At 54.2% G+C, this 18,640-nt stretch overlaps 1 protein-coding gene across 1 annotated transcript; it reads right to left on the bottom strand.

Moving 5' to 3' along the window:
- Positions 1-251: 251 nt before the first annotated feature.
- LOC136938024 (protein Wiz-like) lies at positions 252-18,366 on the bottom strand. The gene is made up of 17 exons (XM_067231233.1): positions 18,265-18,366; positions 17,609-17,834; positions 15,584-15,659; positions 14,895-15,025; positions 13,963-14,535; positions 12,935-13,879; positions 11,632-12,075; positions 10,552-10,896; positions 7,427-7,429; positions 6,684-7,226; positions 5,909-6,301; positions 5,286-5,771; positions 2,822-3,328; positions 2,305-2,519; positions 1,440-1,668; positions 1,074-1,239; positions 252-891 (listed from the first exon to the last, which is right to left on the bottom strand). The coding sequence occupies exons 1-17, from the start codon at positions 18,364-18,366 to the stop codon at positions 252-254; spliced, it is 6,024 nt and encodes a 2,007-aa protein (XP_067087334.1).
- Positions 18,367-18,640: the final 274 nt, after the last annotated feature.

Genomic DNA, 18,640 nt, shown 5'->3' with positions numbered 1-18,640 from the left:
CCCCTCATCCCCTCATCCACCCACCCCTCATCCCCTCATCCACCCACCCCTCCACCCCCTGTCCGAGGTTCCCTTGGCAACAGGCTTCTCAGTCCCCTGGAGGCCGGGAGGACTCCGTTCCCAAGGTAACAGGGCTTTGGAACCGTCTCAAGAAGGTGCTCGGGATTCTGGGAACTCTTTGGAGACAAGGATGTGTGTGTGGGGAGGGGGTGGGTTCAATATATGGGGGCGGAGGCTGGGATGGGGGGGCCCTACAAGGCAGGGGCGGAGGCTGTGGTCATGACAGGGCTGGGGTTGGAGGCAGAGAAGTTGTTGGGGGAGGCAGGAGGAAGGCTGGGGGAGGCTGGGGGGGTAGCAGGAGGAAGGGACTGAGCGGTGGGGGAGGTAGAGGGGCTGGGAGGGTGGGGGGCGGCTAGGGATGGAGAGGAGGTAGAGGCTGGGGCATCCAGGACTGGGGGGACAGCGAAGGAGGGGGGTCTGGGGGAGGCAGGGCCGGGGGCAGCTGAAGGGGAGGCAGGGCCGGGGGCAGCGGAGGGGGAGGCAGGGCCGGAGGCAGGGCCGGGGGCAGTGCAGGGGGAGGCAGGGCCGGGGGCAGCTGAAGGGGAGGCACGGCCGGGGGCAGCGGAGGGGGAGGCAGGGCCGGGGGCAGGGTCGGGGGCAGCGCAAGGGGAGGCAGGGCCGGAGGCAGGGCCGGGGGCAGCGCAAGGGGAGGCAGGGCCGGGGGCCGCGCAGGGGGAGGCAGGGACGGGGGCAGCGCAGGGGGAGGCAGGGCCAGGGGCAGCGCAGGGGGAGGCAGGCTTGGTGTAGTTGAGTTGCAGGATGTGCTGCTGCAGGTGACGGATCCAGGCCTCCTGGATGGACAGAGGCCCCTGGAACTCCACCTCACAGAACCTGACACACATACACACGTATACACACACACACATGGTTATGGTTAGGGTTAGGGGTTAGAGATGAAACGATTTTGAATGGAAGTGAATCTCCCACTAAGATAGAAAAACTACCTTGTGTGCGTTTCTGTGTGTGTGTACATGTCTTGTTCTGAAGTGTGTGTGGTGCCGGGGCTCACTCACCGGCACTTGAGTGTGTAGAGCTTGCCCACCAGGGTGACCAGGGGGGAGGAGGGGGGCCTGGGGACCAGGGAAGGGACAGTGCCGGAGCGGGGGGGCCTGGGGGGGGCACTGTCCCCCTCTCCCTCCTCAGGGTGGGACGGATGCTTGGGGGGGCGCCTCTCAAAACCTGGAGGCACCAGGAGAGACCAGGAGAGACCAGGAGGAACCAGGAGTGACCAGGAGGCACCATGTGGCACCAGGAGAGACCAGGAGGAACCAGGAGAGACCAGGAGGCACATATGAGGAACAGACACAGGCAAGAAGTGTGTGTATGTTTGAGTGTGTGTCAACACACGGTGTGTGTGTGTGTGAGCGTAACTCCCTTACCTCTTGGCAGACGGACGTTGAGTTCACTGCGAGCCACTTGTGGGTGTGTGAGCGTGTGTGAGTGTGTGGCAGGGCTGGGCCGGGTGGATGGAGCGGAGAAGGGTCCAGATTCAGCCCCTGCACTCCGGGCCACGCCCACATGGGCCCCGGGGGACACGCCCACCCCACACTGGGAGGAGGAGAGGGCGTGGTCGGGGGAGGAGGACGGAGACACGGATGAGCTGCTCTTCTAAAACAGAGGAGGAGGAGAGGAGGAGGAGGAGAGGGATGGGGAAGAAAGGAGAAGTGGGGGAGAGGAGGAGGAGGAGAGGGATGGGGAAGAAAGGAGAGGTGGGGGAGAGGAGGAAGAGGAGAGGGATGAGGGAGAAAGGAGAGGTGGAGGAGAGGAGGAGGAGGAGAGGGATGGGGGAGAAAGGAGAGGTGGGGGAGAAGGGAAGAGTAAGTGTATTTAGCCCTTTTCTAGTCCTGACCTTGACCCTGGTCCACACAGCTGGTACCTAGAGACCACAAAATACAGATAGGTAGAGAGGAGAGAGACAGAGAGGAGAGACAGGTAGAGAGGAGAGAGACAGGTAGAGAGGAGAGAGACAGGTAGAGAGAGACAGGTAGAGAGAGACAGGTAAAGAGAGACAGGTAGAGAGAGGAGAGACAGTTAAATAGAGGAGAGACAGGTAGAGAGAGGAGAGAGACAGGTAGAGAGAGACAGGTAGAGAGAGGAGACAGACAGGTTGAGAGAGGAGAGAGACAGGTAGAGAGACAGGTAGACAACAGGATCTCTCAACAACAGGATCCCTAACCCTACGTATTCTCCCACCCTACAGACAGACACACACACATGCAGACACGCACACACACACAGACAGACCATGCGTGGGGGCTCTCTCCGGCTGCCCTGTGTGTAGCAGCGGTGCATGTCCAGCAGCCTGGGAGGTCGGCTCTTCATCCAGGCGCTCAGCGTCTCGATGGGGGAGCCGTTCACGCACCACTCCGTCACGCCAAACTGCCGCAGGTGAGCCCGGGCGTGGCTGGCCAGGGCCTTGCGGTTCTCAAAGTAGAACCCACACAACTCACAGCTGGCATCTGGAGGGAGAGGGGGAGGAGTGGGAGGAGTGAGAGGGGGGAGGGACCGGAGGAGAGACAGGACGGAGGGGGGGAGGAGAGGGAGGGGGGAGGGAGGGACCGGAGGAGAGACAGGACGGAGGGGGGGAGGAGAGGGAGGGGGGAGGGAGGGACCGGAGGAGAGACAGGACGGAGGGGGGGAGGAGAGGGAGGTGAGAGTAAACAGCTCCAGTCATAATGAAGTGTATGAGTAGATGAAGGGTGTATCAGGGTGTGTGAGTGTGTGTATGTAAGTGTGTGGTGTGTGTGTGTGTGTGGCCTACCCTGGTGCCCGGCGGCCTGCTTGTCTGGGGAGGACTTCCCCCTGAAGGGCAGGTCAGGAGGCAGGGGGGCCTGGGGGGAGAAAGCCCCTGGGGGCGTGGGGGTCTCCAGCAGCAGGGGCCTCTTCCCCAGGGGCACGGCCCCTAGCAGCTTCCCCCCAAGGGGGCCAGGGGATAGAGACCCCAGGCCGTGGCGATGGAGGCGGGACCCAGAGTGGAGCAGGTTGAGGGCGGACTTCCTCTGGAAGCTAAGCCCCGCCCCCCCTCCCTCCCAGGCCCCCCCTCCCTCCCTCTTCACCCCCGGGGTTGGTGGGGGGGACTGGGCGCCCCCCCTCTGGAGCATGACCTCCCGGAGGGTGTCGATGGGTGAGCCGTTAACCGTCCACTCTGTGATGCCCATCTGGCGCAGGTGAGAGCGGGCGTGGCTGGACAGGCCCTTGCGGTTCTCGAAGAACTCTCCGCAGAACTCACAGCGGATGTCTCTCGTAGGCTCCGCCTCCTGGGCCACGGCTGAGGAGGGAAGTAAGGGTGTGAAAGTCCTCATCACAAACCACCACAGCCACCGGCTGGAGCCTGTCAACTCCATGTTACACTGCTTTCACTCAGCCGATTCCTTCATCCAGAGGAACACGACATACAGTTAGGTCCATAAGTATTTGGACATTGACACAATTTTCATCATTTTGGCTCTGTATACCACCACAATGGATTTGAAATGAAACAATCAAGATGTGCTTTAAGTGCAGACTTTCAGCTTTAATTTCAGGGTATTTACATCCAAATCAGGTGAACGGTGTAGGAATTACAATACATTTTATATGTGGCCCCCCCTTTTTAAGGGACCAAAAGTAATTGGACAATTGGCTGCTCAGCTGTTCCATGGCCAGGTGTATGTTATTCCCTCATAAAGGGAGTTCGTTATTTCATTGACAAGGAGCAGATAAAAGGTCTAGAGTTCATTTCAAGTATGGTATTTGTGTTTGGAATCTGTTGCTGTCAACTCTCAATATGAAGTCCAAAGAGCTGTCACCATCAGTGAAGCAAGCCATCGTTAGGCTGAAAAATCAAAACAAACCTATCAGAGAGATAGCAAAAACATTAGGTGTGGCCAAATCAACTGTTTGGTACATTCTTAAAAAGAAAGAACGCACTGGTGAGCTCAGCAACACCAAAAGACCCGGAAGACCACGGAAAACAACTGTGGTGGATGACAGAAGAATTCTTTCCCTGGTGAAGAAAAACCCCTTCACAACAGTTGGCCAGATCAAGAACACTCTCCAGGAGGTAGGCGTATCTGTGTCAAAGTCAACAATTAAGAGAAGACTTCACCAGAGTAAATACAGAGGGTTCACCACAAGATGTAAACCATTGGTCAGTCTCAAAAACAGGAAGACCAGATTAGAGTTTGCCAAAAAACATCTAAAAGAGCCTGTACAGTTCTGGAACAACATCCTATGGACAGATGAGACCAAGATCAACTTGTACCAGAATGATGGGAAGAGAAGAGTATGGAGAAGGGAAGGAACTGCTCATGATCCAAAGCATACCACCTCATCAGTGAAGCATGGTGGAGGTAGTGTTATGGCGTGGGCATGTATGGCTGCCAATGGAACTGGTTCCCTTGTATTTATCGATGATGTGACTGCTGACAAAAGCAGTAGGATGAATTCTGAAGTGTTTCGGGCAATATTATCTGCTCAGATTCAGCCAAATGCTTCGAAACTCATAGGACGGCGCTTCACAGTGCAGATGGACAATGACCCGAAGCATACTGCGAAAGCAACCAAAGCGTTTTTTAAGGCAAAAAAGTGGAATGTTCTGCAATGGCCAAGTCAATCACCTGACCTAAATCCAATTGAGCATGCATTTCACTTGCTAAAGACAAAACTGGGGAAATGCCCCAAGAACAAGCAGGAACTGAAGACAGTTGCAGTAGAGGCCTGGCAGAGCATCACCAGGGACGAAACCCAGCGTCTGGTGATGTATATGGGTTCCAGACTTCAGGCTGTCATTGACTGCAAAGGATTTGCAACCAAGTATTAAAAGTGACAATTAGATTTATGATTGTTGTTTGTCCAATTATTTTTGGTCCCTTAAAAAGGGGGGGGGGCACATATAAAATTGTTGTAATTCCTACACCGTTCACCTGATTTGTATGTAAATACCCTGAAATTAAATCTGAAAGTCTGCACTTAAAGCACATCTTGATTGTTTCATTTCAAATCCATTGTGGTGGTATACAGAGCCAAAATTATGAAAATTGTGTCAATGTCCAAATACTTATGGACCTAACTGTATATATGTCGTGTTGACGTGTATAGACATCTTAAGTACCAGTCAGATTCATCTAAACACACAGACAGCACCCCAGTCACACCACACATACACACACCACACACCACACACACACACACACACCACACACACCACACACACCACACATACACACACACACCAGCAGGCTCACCCAGGTTGAGGGGCAGCATCCCGTCAGAGCTGCTCCAGGACTTCAGCGCCTCTGACCCAAACCTCCTTCCCCCCCCGGCCCCCCTGCCCCCCAGGGTCACCTCCAGCTGCACAGGCTCTGGCTTCAGCTTGGCGACCAGGGAGGAGGCTGCGGGGGGAGGGGCGGTCGGCTTGCGTGCGGGCGTGGGGGAGGCGGAGGGGTGGGCGAAGGCGAAGGGAAGACGGCTCAGCAAGGTGACGGCAGAGGAGGGGGAGGCAGGGGAGGGCCCGGGGGAGGGGGGGGGGGTTTTGAGGGGGCGGAGGGGGAGGGCGCAGGGAAGGCCCCGGTGGGTGATGACCTCCCGGAGGGTGTCGATGGGGGAGCCGTTCACCGTCCACTCTGTGATGCCCATCTGGCGCAGGTGAGAGCGGGCGTGGCTGGACAGGCCCTTGCGGTTCTCGAAGAACTCTCCGCAGAACTCACAGGCGATCTCCTTGGTAGGCTCACCTGGGCAGGGAGAAGCGATCAGAACACAGCAACAACACAGCTCTCTACACGTCACCAGGGAAACAGTCCATGAACCTGCCCTTGAGATCGACCCCAGGAGGGTGAACATGATGATGATGGGGGCGTGGCCTACTCACTGTGGGGGAGGGGCATCAGCTCACCACTCAGACGGAAGACTTGTATCTGGGAGGGCTTGGCACGCTTCGGAGCTGGACCAATCAGAGATGAGGTAGCTTTGGACCCTGCCCCTCCCCCGACGGATGTGACCTTGTAGAGGAGGGGCGAGGAGGAGGAGGAGAGGGGGCGTTTGGGGGAGGTGAGGGTGGAGGAGAGGGTGGAGGCCCTGTGCTTGAAGTCGTCCGTGTGGATGAGCTGGTCCAGCAGGTCGATGGGGGAGCCCCTGGACTCAGAGTACTCTACCCCAAAGTGGCGCAGGTGGGCACGGGCGTGGCTGGACAGACCCTTCCTGGTCTCGAACCACGCCCCACACAGCTGGCAGATGATGTCCTTGGTGGGGTCCACCTCCAGGGCTGCAGGTGGAAGAACATGTATCCTCTGTCACAATGATGTTTAACCACCGGAGGCCTAATAACACGGAACTATACATAACAATACACAGTGTGTGTGTGTGTGAGAGAGAGCGCGAGCGTGTGTGTGTGTGTGTGAGAGCGTGTCTGTGTGTGTGTGTGTCAGGTGGGAGTCAGGTGGCTGAGCGGTTAGGGAATCGGGCTAGTAATCAGAAGGTTGCTGGTTCGGCAGTGGAAATTATGTTGTGTCCCTGGGCAAGGCACTTCACCCTACTTGCCTCGGGGGAATGTCCCTGTACTTACTGTAAGTCGCTCTGGATAGAGTGTCTGCTAAATGACAAAATGTAAATGTCTAAATGTGTGTGAGAGTGTGTGTGTGTCTTACTGAGGTTGAGAGGGGCATCGGTCTCCTGGGGGGCCCAGAAGGGCTTGCTGCTGCTGGGGTCGGCTAAACTCCTCCCGCCCCCGGAGGGGCGCAGCGGGGAGGACACCGGCAGCAGGGAGGAGATGGGGGCTTTCCTCACCCCGGGGGAGGAGAAGGGGGAGGACGAGGGGGAGGGCGGGTAGGGCCGGGCAAGGGCGGGGGGAGGGGGGGATGAGGCTGGAGAGGGGGTGGGGGCCAGGGGGGAGAGAGAGACAGGCTTGTCTTCAGAGTCCATGTCTTCATCACACTCTTGCTTCTGGGAGGCCAGTGCTGGGAGGGGCGACGGGGTCGTCTTGGCGATAGGGGGGCGGGGCGACGGGGTGGTCTTGACGACAGGGAGTTCGTGGCCGCGCTCCTTGGTGATCTGATAGAGCAGGTGGATGGGAGCGCCGCTGCTCTCTGATAGGCCGACGCCCAGCTGGCGCAGGTGTGAGCGGGCGTGGCTGGAGAGGCCACGCCTCGTCTCGAACGGAGCGCCGCACAGATCACACCTCAGCAGGCCCCCTGGAACACAGAACCACGCTTAGAACCTCACTCACTTAGAACCTCACTCACTTAGAACCTCACTCACTTAGAACCTCACTCACTTAGAACCTCACTCACTTAGAACCTCACTCACTTAGAACCTCACTCACTTAGAACCACATTCGAAACCACAGTTACACTAGAACACATAACTAGAGTCAGGCTAGAACACATGACACTCGCTTAGGGACTACACCAGATGAGGCAAGCTGTGACCCAGGCCAGTATGCTGTGACCCAGGCCAGTATGCTGTGACAAAGGGCCAGTATGCTGGGGAGTGAGGAGGCAGAGCGGGCTTACCCCTGGAGCTGAGCTGCTCCCTGGGGCTGGAGTCCTCATCGTCCAGGGAGAACAGACCTCTCCTGGAGGCTGGGCTGGTAGCACTGGGACTGGACTGGTCTGGCATCTCCTTCTCCTCCTCCTCCTCTTCCTCCTCTTCCTCTTCCTCTCCCTCCTCCTCTCCCTCCTCACCTGAGACGGAACACACCAGAAATGTGAGGAAGGGTCTACAGTCATGTTATACAAGCTTGAATGGTGTATTCCTGTTGTGTTGAAGTGTAGAATATACACACCGCCAAACAAATCCTTTCTGGGAATAAAAATCTTGTATTTTCAATCGAAAATTAAATTTATATGACCAAATGCAAATAAACATATGTGAAGATAGACAAGATATAAACATATATTTGATCATATTAATCGATAGCAATTAAAACTGTAGACCTACAGCACTTTTTTAGGTTTAGGGGTCAAATATGCTATTAGGATCCCAGTTGGCTAACCACCGTTAATCACCAAACGGAGGAAACAGCGCAAAAAATCCTTCTTTGAGCGTTTAATAAACTATGTATTGTTTTTATTAGTGGCCTGTAACGCTATACGGGAGAATCTGTATCCGGTCTATATTGAAACGCCCCAATTCATTCCGACACTGCATTTGTGGGACCAAAGTGCCATGTTATGCGACAAACCAGTAAATCAAAAGAGACGCGTAGACAGACAAAGCTTGTTGTCTGGTATAGGCGTCTCGCCCGCCTCCTGGTCTGTGGCAGCACCCGAGTGACACCGATGCTTATCACCTCCACAAACGTAACCGATCCTAATATTACGTTGAAATATTTAAACAACACTAAGTTGGACCAGTAGCCTAGACTACCTTACTCCACGAGACTTGAGTTTGAAATCCAGGCGGACTTGGCTATGTTCCATTTAGCAACCCGACACTTAAGGATGCAAAAGTGACACTTCATTTTCTAACTAAGATCTAAACTAGTTACGTGAATAGCAGCAACATGATCGGTCCCGTCTTTGTCATGCTTATGAATACACGAACTCATTCATGCGATAAAGAACAACGCGTTCTCAATCAAAATATCACAGGAAAGTAAAATGGCGAGGATTGGGGAACTGTAGGTTATTTTACAGACTCTGCAGTACTGTATTGGAAACGGCGAACGTCACTCTAGACGCACATAATAAATCACACATCTGGCAGTCCTGCATCCAAGTTGCAAAATCACATTCCTCAACACCTGCAAGACCTTGTTCACCTGCAACAATGACATGAGCGCGCGATAAGCTTTTGACTTTGTCATACCTGACCCGCGCGGCAGGGATTTTTAACGGTCTCGTACGTCTGGAGTTTCTGATGGCTGTTGTGTCTGAAGACAATCTGACAGACTCTCCGAGATGCGGGATCAGACGCGACGTGCGACATTGTTGCAGGACCACCGCGAAAGAACACAAGTTGCACGGTAATGACGGTGAGATGAGCTACTCACCGCTCAGAAGCTGCAGAGCGCTGGAATCCCGGCATCTGTATCCTGACAGTTTTTCCGCTATTGTTTGGGAATGCGGGGCGGTGGAAGCAGCCATTTTGCCCCCATATGCACTGCTAAGCTAAGGCGTGACCAATCGAGCCGAGGCGGGAGGCTGGAAGCAGAAAAGTCCTACCGCGGGGATCACAGCCCCTCAGTACGGCTGCAAGCTACCAATCACAGCCCGAAACACTGCCGTTAACGCCTTGTCTGCCGGTTCCTTCACGCAGCCTAGTCCGTCATGGAAACGGACATGCTGCAGCTGAACTGGGCCATCTGTGAGAGAGCTGGACCCTAACAGCAAGGCTACTGACCACTACCCACCGCACGCAATACTGACCACAACTGCACTTTGACCACAAACTCAGACTGATTAAAACCGCAAACTGACCACAAGCTCAGAATGATGACTACCTTTCACTGACTATAAACTTACTAACCACAAAGTCATACGGAAAGCAACCTTATACTGACCACAACCTTGCACTGGCCAGAAATTGACACTGACCACAAACATATACTGCCCCCAACGTACTACAACCACACCACCACACCCCACACAGACCACACCCTCACACTGACCACAATATCTCACTGACCACAAAGACACACAGACTAGAACTTCACTCTGAGGACAACCTCACATCAACCACAACCTCAGAATCTCCCCACGACCACAACCTCACACCACAGGTATTATTAAAACACTCACACCCTCCAGGCACACCCACTCACACCCTCCAGGCACACCCACTCACACCCTCCAGTCACACCCACACACACCCTCCAGTCACACCCACACACACCCTCCAGGCACACCCACTCACACCCTCCAGGCACACCCACTCACACCCTCCAGTCACACCCACACACACCCTCCAGTCACACCCACACACACCCTCCATGCACACCCACACACACCCTCCAGGCACACCCACACACACCCTCCAGTCACACCCACACACACCCTCCAGTCACACCCACACACACCCTCCAGGCACACCCACACACACCCTCCAGGCACACCCACACACACCCTCCAGTCACACCCACACACACCCTCCAGTCACACCCACACACACCCTCCATGCACACCCACACACACCCTCCAGGCACACCCACACACACCCTACAGTCACACCCACACACACCCTCCAGGCACACCCACACACACCCACACACACCCTCCAGGCACACCCACACACACCCTCCAGTCACACCCACACACACCCTCCAGTCACACCCACACACACCCTCCAGGCACACCCACACACACCCACACACACCCTCCAGGCACACCCACACACACCCTCCAGTCACACCCACACACACACCCTCCAGGCACACCCACACACACCCTCCAGGCACACCCACACACACCCTCCAGTCACACCCACACACACCCTCCAGGCACACCCACACACACCCTCCAGGCACACCCACACACACCCTCCAGGCACACCCTCCAGGCACACCCACACACCCACCGTCAGCATGCTCTCTCCGGGGCTCCTCCATCCAGGCCTGGGGGAGCGGCAGGGACACCAGGCTGGACTTAGAGGCAGCTCTCGTCCTCTCTCCTCCTTCCTCCTCCCCCTCGTCCTCCTGGGTCCCGGGGCTGCGCGGGGGCGCGGTGGGGAGGGCCAGGTCGGGGCGGCTGGAGAACAGCTCCCGCAGAATGTGGATGGGCGAGACAGTCACCTCCCAGTTGGTGATGCCAAAGTCTCGCAGGTGGGCGCGGGCGTGGCTGGACAGACCTGCCCGCGTGTCGAAACCAGCGCTGCAGAACTCACAGCGCATCACACTGAAGGTGTCCGGGTCGAAGTTGGCGACTGGGAGGGGGGAGGCGGGAGGGAGGAGGAGGAAGGGGGAGGGGTGAACAGGAGGCCTGTTTAAAATGTACATTTTATTCATTTAGCAGACAGTTTTAACCACATCTCAGCTACCAGACACAGTGTACAGTAACCACATCTCAGCTACCAGACACAGTGTACATTAACATCTCAGCTACCAGACACAGTGTAAAGTAACATTTCAGCTACCAGACACAGTGTAAAGTAACATTTCAGCTACCAGACACAGTGTAAAGTAACCACATCTCAGCTACCAGACACAGTGTACAGTAACCACATCTCAGCTACCAGACACAGTGTAAAGTCACATCTCAGCTACCAGACACAGTGTACAGTAACCACATCTCAGCTACCAGACACAGTGTAAAGTAACATCTCAGCTACCAGACACAGTGTACAGTAACCACATCTCAGCTACCAGACACAGTGTAAAGTAACATCTCAGCTACCAGACACAGTCTAAAGTAAGCACATCTCAGCTACCAGACACAGTGTAAAGTAACATCTCAGCTATCAGACACAGTCTAAAGTAACATCTCAGCTACCAGACACAGTGTAAAGTAACCACATCTCAGCTAGGTTACATAAGGTCACAGGGGTTAGAGGGCTAAATTAAAGGTGTGTATTCTATAAAGGGAAGTGCATCCGCACATCTGATAGGCTGTGTTAGAGTGTTATATACTCTGGTCAGCCAATGAGAGGAGAGCTACAGACCTTTCTTCTTCTTCTTCTGGTAAGAGAACTTCCTCTCGATGGCGTTCACTTCTTCCGGGGAGATAAAGTGACGGACATTGTAGCTCACGCCCACTCGATTCAGGTGCCCTCTCACATGATTGGCCAGGCCGATTCCATTGTGGAAGTGGTCGGGGCAGTAGGGGCACTTCCTGTCCACGCCTCTCAGGATCCCGCTCTCCTCCTCCTCACCTTCCTCCTCCTCTTCCTCAGCCAGGATGCTCTCCGCCAGGAAACGCCTCACTCTCTCTTCTTCATCTTCCTCCTCCTCTTCTTCTTTGTGGTTTTTAGTGAAGGCCGCACTCCGAGCTAATGATACTGTCCTCTCCTCCTCTTCCTCCTCCTCCTCCTCTTCCTCCTGCTTCACAACCCTCTCCACAATAGGGCATGAGGCTGGGAGCTTCTGCTGTCGTGGAGACGTGTCATCTAAAAGAGAGAGAAAGGTAAAATGATCGCTGGTGGTCGATGTAGCTCAGAAGTTAGAGCATTTGACTGCAGATCGAAAGGTTGAAGGTTGGAATACCCTACTGTATGTCGCTCCAGGTAAAGGTGTCTGCCTAGACAGCTACCCTAGTCTACCCTAATCCAGACAGATACCCTAGTCTACCCTAATCCAGACAGCTACCCCAGTCTACCCTAATCCAGACAGCTACCCTAGTCTACCCTAATCCAGACAGCTACCCTAGTCTACCCTAATCCAGACAGCTACCCTAGTCTACCCTAATCCAGACAGCTACCCCAGTCTACCCTAATCCAGACAGCTACCCTAGTCTACCCTAATCCAGACAGCTACCCCAGTCTACCCTAATCCAGACAGCTACCCTAGTCTACCCTAATCCAGACAGCTACCCTAGTCTACCCTAATCCAGACAGCTACCCCAGTCTACCCTAATCCAGACAGCTACCCTAGTCTACCCTAATCCAGACAGCTACCCCAGTCTACCCTAATCCAGACAGCTACCCTTGTCTACCCTAATCCAGACAGCTACCCCAGTCTACCCTAATCCAGACAGCTACCCCAGTCTACCCTAATCCAGACAGCTACCCTAGTCTACCCTAATCCAGACATCAGATGAGTCGTGACTCAACACCTATAGCAACAGATCCCTAAATGAGCTAAAAGCTAATGGTGGCTAACTGTCCGTAACAAAATATGAAAACAACCATTTCCTCAATAAAATGTATTTAATCTAGTGAAATGATGACATAACAACCAACCAAAACCCACTGGTTTCCCATTGGTTGTGTTGCCATGGTAACTCAGTTATATTCAGATGGGCCTCACCTTGCATGCACCTGGCCCTGGTGACCGGTCTGGATTCCACCTGAGAGCCCAGACGGTTCTGACGCAGCACCGACATATCAGAGCCCTGGTCCTGGTCCTCGTCATGGCCCTGGGGGCGCTCAGCCCCAGGCAGACTAGTGGTGTTGTCCAGTGTGGGTGGAGGCTGAGTGGAGGAGCTCCCTCGCCGGCTGGTCCTTCGCGTCCCGATGCTCTTGAAGGCCAGCTCTCTTGGGGGGCGGAGAGATGGGCGCTTGGGGGGTAGAGCCCCGGGGCTGCTGCCCCCCTCCCTGGCCACCATAGACAAGGGGGGGGCCCTGCCCTCTGGAACTCTCCCCTCAGCTGTGGAGCAGAGCCCGGTGAGCTGGTGAGCACCAGGCACGGGGCCCAGCTCCTCAGCTTCCCCAGCGCCAGAGGTCTGGAACGGGGGAGCCGAGCCGGGGAGCTCCCTGAACCCCCTCTGGCCAGAGATCTGGTCTCCCCCAGGGGGCTGGGCCTGGGGGCGCAGACGGGTGGAGGTGCGCTGCAGGGCACTGGAGCGTTTCCTGTTGTGGGTCTTCGCGTGGTTGGCCAGTGCCTGGGATGTCCTGGTGCTAAAGTCACACTTGGAGCAGAAGTAGCGCCGGCGGCCTGGGTGCACACCTCGTCTAGATGCCGTCGTGGAGGCCGGGGTGGAGGCTGGGGTAGAGACTGGATCTGGGACAGGAACTGGGGCTAGGTCTGAGGCTGAGCTGCCAAGCTTGACTACCATTCTCGGCCCTCTCAGCTTCCTCTCTCTACATCCTTCATCACCCAGCCCCCCTTCTCCGGCCCCCTCGCCCCCCAGCTTCCTGATCCCCTCCAGGATCTTGTGGCGGGATTCCTGGTGGCATCCCTGGTGCTCTGCCAGGGCCAGCCTGCTGGCCAGGCACCAGCCACACTCCACACAGCGGAACCGCCCCCCCCTCCCTGGCCCCCCCCTCCCCGGGCCCCCCCTCCCTGGGCCCCCCCTCCCTGGGCCCCCCCCTCCCTGGGCCCCCCCCTCCCTGGGCCCCCCCTCCTGCCCACCCCCGATGCGCTCTGGGCATGCTCAGTCATGTGGTCCTGCAGGTGGATCTGCTTCTTAAAGTAAATGCTACATTCCACACAGGTGAAGATCTCCTGCTCCAGCTCTTGCTTTACTCCTCTACCTCCCTCTCCTCCTTTCTCCCCAACCGCCGCCTCCTCCTCTCTGAAGTCGTCGACCCCTCCAGCCTCCTGCGGGGGTTCTGGGGTCCCCCTCCTGGCCCCCGCCGCACTGCGTTGCCAGGTTGGTGGGCTGCTTTGCCAGGTTGGTGGGCTGCGTTGCCAGGTTGGTGGGCCAGCCAGGCCAGAGAAGGGGCGCAGCAGAGCCCGCTTCCTGCGCTGCCTCTGGATGAAGGTGCAGTGGGCCCAGGGCGCAGGGGGGGGGCTCTCTCCGTCCGAGTCTCCAGGGAAACTGTACACATCTCTCTCCCTATCGTTTCCCTTATTCATCCCTCCATCACCTCCCTCCTCCTCCTCCTCCCCCTCCTCCTCCTCGATTTGGTGTTGTGTCTTTGGCGTGACGCTGGCCACAGGTGCATTACAGACTTTGTCGTCTGCCGCTGTGGATGAAAAGAGAGAAGGGTGAAAATGTTCTGTCTGCACCCCTTTTCCCTCACCTCTGTCACCTCTTCCTCCCTCCCCTCCTCCTCAACCCCTACTTTACCTCCTCCCTCCCTCCTTCTCCCTTCCTCCCTCCCTCCTTCTCCCTTCATCCCTCCCTCCCTTTCCTCCTCACCCCCCCCTTTCCCCCTCCCTCACTTTTTCACCCTCTCTCTTTCCTCTTCCCTCCCTCCCCTCCTCCCCATCCCTCTCTCTTCCTCCTCCCTCCCTCCTTCCTGACCCCCCTCCTCCTCCCTCCCTCCTGCCCCCCCCTCCTTCTCCCTCTCTCCTGACCCCCTCCTCCCTCCATCATACTTACTCTCTGCTGAGCTGAGTGGTAATGTATTTAACTCATCCTCCTGTGTGCTTGCCATGTCTAAGCTCCGCCCCTCCAATGGACTGGCTGTGTGTGTCTTGAGGGGGAGGGGCTTGTCCTCCTCACTGTCCAATCTGAGAACAGGTACATGTTACACATGGGTCTGTCAGACACATCATCATTATCCTCATAGTCTGCTGCCATGGAGACAGCACTGTCACAATTACACAAACATCTGGTCTGTCTGTCTGTTTCTCCACATCATCTCTCTCTCCTCTCTCTCTCACCCCCTCTCCCCTCTCTCTCCCCCTGTCCCCTCTCTCTCTCTCCTCTCTCTCTCTCTCTCTCCCTTTCTCTCCCCTCTCTCTCTCTCCTCTCTCTCTCACCCCCTCTCCCCTCTCTCTCCCCCTGTCCCCTCCACTCTCCCTGCTCCTCCTCTCTTCCTCTTCCTCCTCCTCTCTCCCTTCTCTCTCCTCTCTCTCCCCTCTCTCTCCCCTCTCTTCCCTCTCTCTCCCTTCTCTCTCCTCTCTCTCCCCTCTCTCTCCCCTGTCTCTCCCCTCTCTCTCCCCTCTCTCTCCTCTCTCTCCCCTCTCTCTTCCCTCTCTTCCCTCTCTCCCCTCTCTCTCCCCTCTCTCTCCTCTCTCTCCCCTCTCTCTTCCCTCTCTCTCCCCTCTCTCTTCCCTCTCTCTCACCTCAGTCCAGATGATGGAGATCCGGGGCTGTGTGCAGCCAGACCATGAGGATTAGAAAAGTGCTGCAGCTCCTCCTCTGACGCACACACACGTACACACACACACACATGTAAACACACACAAGCGTACATACACACAAACAACATCACTGCACATAGCCAGTGACTGCCACAGGTAAATACACAGACACAAACAGTATGCAGTAGTGTAATAGTTTCCGAGTACAGTAGCATACTTGTGTGCTGTAGTGCATGAGTGTAAGTAGTATAGTAAGTAGTAGTTCACTATTTCAGCAAACTATAGAATGTCATATAGTAAGTAGGGGTAGTACTGTAGTATAGTATAGTAGTAGTATAGAGTATATATAGTATGGTTATAGTATATATAGTATAGTAGTATATATATAGTATACACAGTATAGTAGTAGTATAGTAGTATATATAGTACAGTAGTAGTATAGTATAGTGTAGTAGTAGTATAGTATAGTAGTATACATAGTATAGTTATAGTATAGTAGTAGTATAGTATAGTAGTATATATAGTATAGTAGGAAATCAGGTGGCTGAGTGGTTAGGGAATTGGGCTAGTAATCAGAAGGTTGCTGGTTCGATGCCCGGCCGTGCCAAATGACGTTGTGTCCTTGGGCAAGGCACTTCACCCTACTTGCCTCGGGGGAATGTCCCTGTAAATACTGTAAGTCGCTCTGGATAAGAGCGTCTTCTAAATGACTAAATGTAATGTAAATGCAAGTATAGTAATAATATAGTATAGTAGTATATATAGTATAGTAGTGGTATTGTAGTATATCTATTATAGTAGTAGTATAGTAGTATATATAGTATAGTAGTAGTATATATAGTATAGTAGTATATATAGTATTGTAGTAGTATATATAGTATTTTAGTAGTATATATAGTATAGTAGTAGTATATTAGTATATATAGTATAGAGAATGCGAAGTTGACGTCACGCCGCGTTGAATTCTGGGTAGATTTCAACATTGTTTTGTTTGGGCCACATTTACTAAGGTTGTCCCGCATCCGTTGTGTATCGATTATTTAAGGCAAATCATCCTTTATCAAGAAGATTTCAAACACCAATTTTTACAATAATCTTCTCCGTCCATACAACTTAATTTTTAACCACTTTTATTACAAGATAGAGGAAAACTTAGAGCATATGAAATATACATAAATCTGTGGGCAATGTAGAACAGCAGATTGAAAATATATCATGTTATCAAAAGTTATGACCAATCTAGTGATTAGTGGAAAAAATTTAATCCCCCCCCCAAAAAAACTAGTTAGCACTAGCTAGCTATATTCCTCTCCATAACTAAAAAGGTTAGACTTTTTTCCACAATCAAATTGGCCAAACAAGTTATAGATATTTAGCTTAAAGGGTAAATAGTGTAGCTAGCTAATGTTTATTTATTTAAAAAACAAGGCTATACAGCTCTACTACGGTCAGTAGCTGCCTGTCACCAACGCAGAAGCCTGATCATGTCATTTTGTCCAAAACTCGCGTTACTCCTACAAACAAATGCTAAGTCTAAACTAAAAAGTTTAGACTTTTAATTGACAAAATTTACAACACATAAAAAAACTTGTTGTCAATTGAAATATAGCATCTGTTTTCAATTTGAAGCAGTAAATTACTGGTAAACACTGTAGGAAATCTCCCATGGTATCCACTCTGGCTCCGCTTGGCAAAAGATGGATGATGATGATGACGATACATTTATTATTCACGCCCCAGTAAACCCTTAACCAATTATATGTGCTTTTAGCTTGTGTTGTCATGAGTATCTGGAAGTTTTCTGAAATAAAATGCGTGATTGGACGGCGAAGACATTAAGGCAGGAGCCATGGGAATGTAAGTTCCCATATTTGGACTGGCCGGCTGGAAAGGGCGTGTACCTGCAAAGATGGCAGCGACGTCAAAACATGCAACACGGCGTGACGTATCGTTAACCTACAGTGACATAACTTCGCATTCTCTATTGTAGTATTAAAGTAGCATTACCGTCTAATGTCTCCTTCTCAGAGTCAGAGTCCCAGGTGAGGGAGGAGGGGAAGGCTGAGGATCTGAAACTCCTCTGTGCTCTCCTCCCTACATCCAGCCCCTCACCTCCCCCCTCACCCCCCCCCTGTCCTGCCCTCCCACACACCCCCTCCCCTGCCCCCTCTGGTGCCCCACACCACAAGCCTCTGCTGGGGACACGATCCAGTCCAGGCAGGGAGCAGGACTGCTGAGGAGAGGGGAGATAGGGAGGAGGGGGTGGGAGGAGGGGGTGGCAGAGGGTGGGAGGGGAGGGAAGAGGGGAGTAGGGGAGCGGGGTGGGAGGAGGGGGTGGGAGGAGGGGGTGGGAGAGGGTGGGAGGGGAGGGAAGAGGGGAGTAGGGGAGCGGGGTGGGAGGAGGGGGTGGGAGGAGGGGGTGGGAGAGGGTGGGAGGGGAGGGAAGAGAGGTGTAGGGGAGCGGGGTGGGAGGAGGGGGTGGGAGGAGGGGGTGGCAGAGGGTGGGAGGGGAGGGAAGAGAGGTGTAGGGGAGCGGGGTGGGAGGATAGAGGGAAGGAAGGGAGAGAGGAAGAGTAAGGGTAAGTTTCAGAAGCAGACCTTTAGATGGTGTCAGTCGGCCCAGGGAGTGTTGGAGCGCCGGTCTCCATGGTGAAGGGTCTTACCTGCGAGGTGAGATGGAGGCTGGAGGGGTTCTGGGCAGGGGGGGAGGGAAGGGCTCCGAGGCTGGGCCCTGGGGGGGAGAGAGCGCCCCCTGCTGGCTCCATGATGCCAGGACAGACCACACCTCTACGACCTCCTCACCAGCACTGCTACATCACACTCCTGTCTTCCCCTACACACACACACAAACACACACACACACACATACACACACAAACAAACACACACTCATAGACATACATACACACACCCACATACATACACACACACATGCACAGACACAAGAACACAAGCACAGATAATCACAGATATACCAAGCCCATATTCACACAGACAAGCACACACACACACACACACACACACACAGATGCACAACCG

This window comes from Osmerus mordax, chromosome 3 (assembly GCF_038355195.1).
Source record: "Osmerus mordax isolate fOsmMor3 chromosome 3, fOsmMor3.pri, whole genome shotgun sequence".
Taxonomy (NCBI): domain Eukaryota; kingdom Metazoa; phylum Chordata; class Actinopteri; order Osmeriformes; family Osmeridae; genus Osmerus; species Osmerus mordax.
This window is presented reverse-complemented; position numbering and strand designations above follow the sequence as displayed.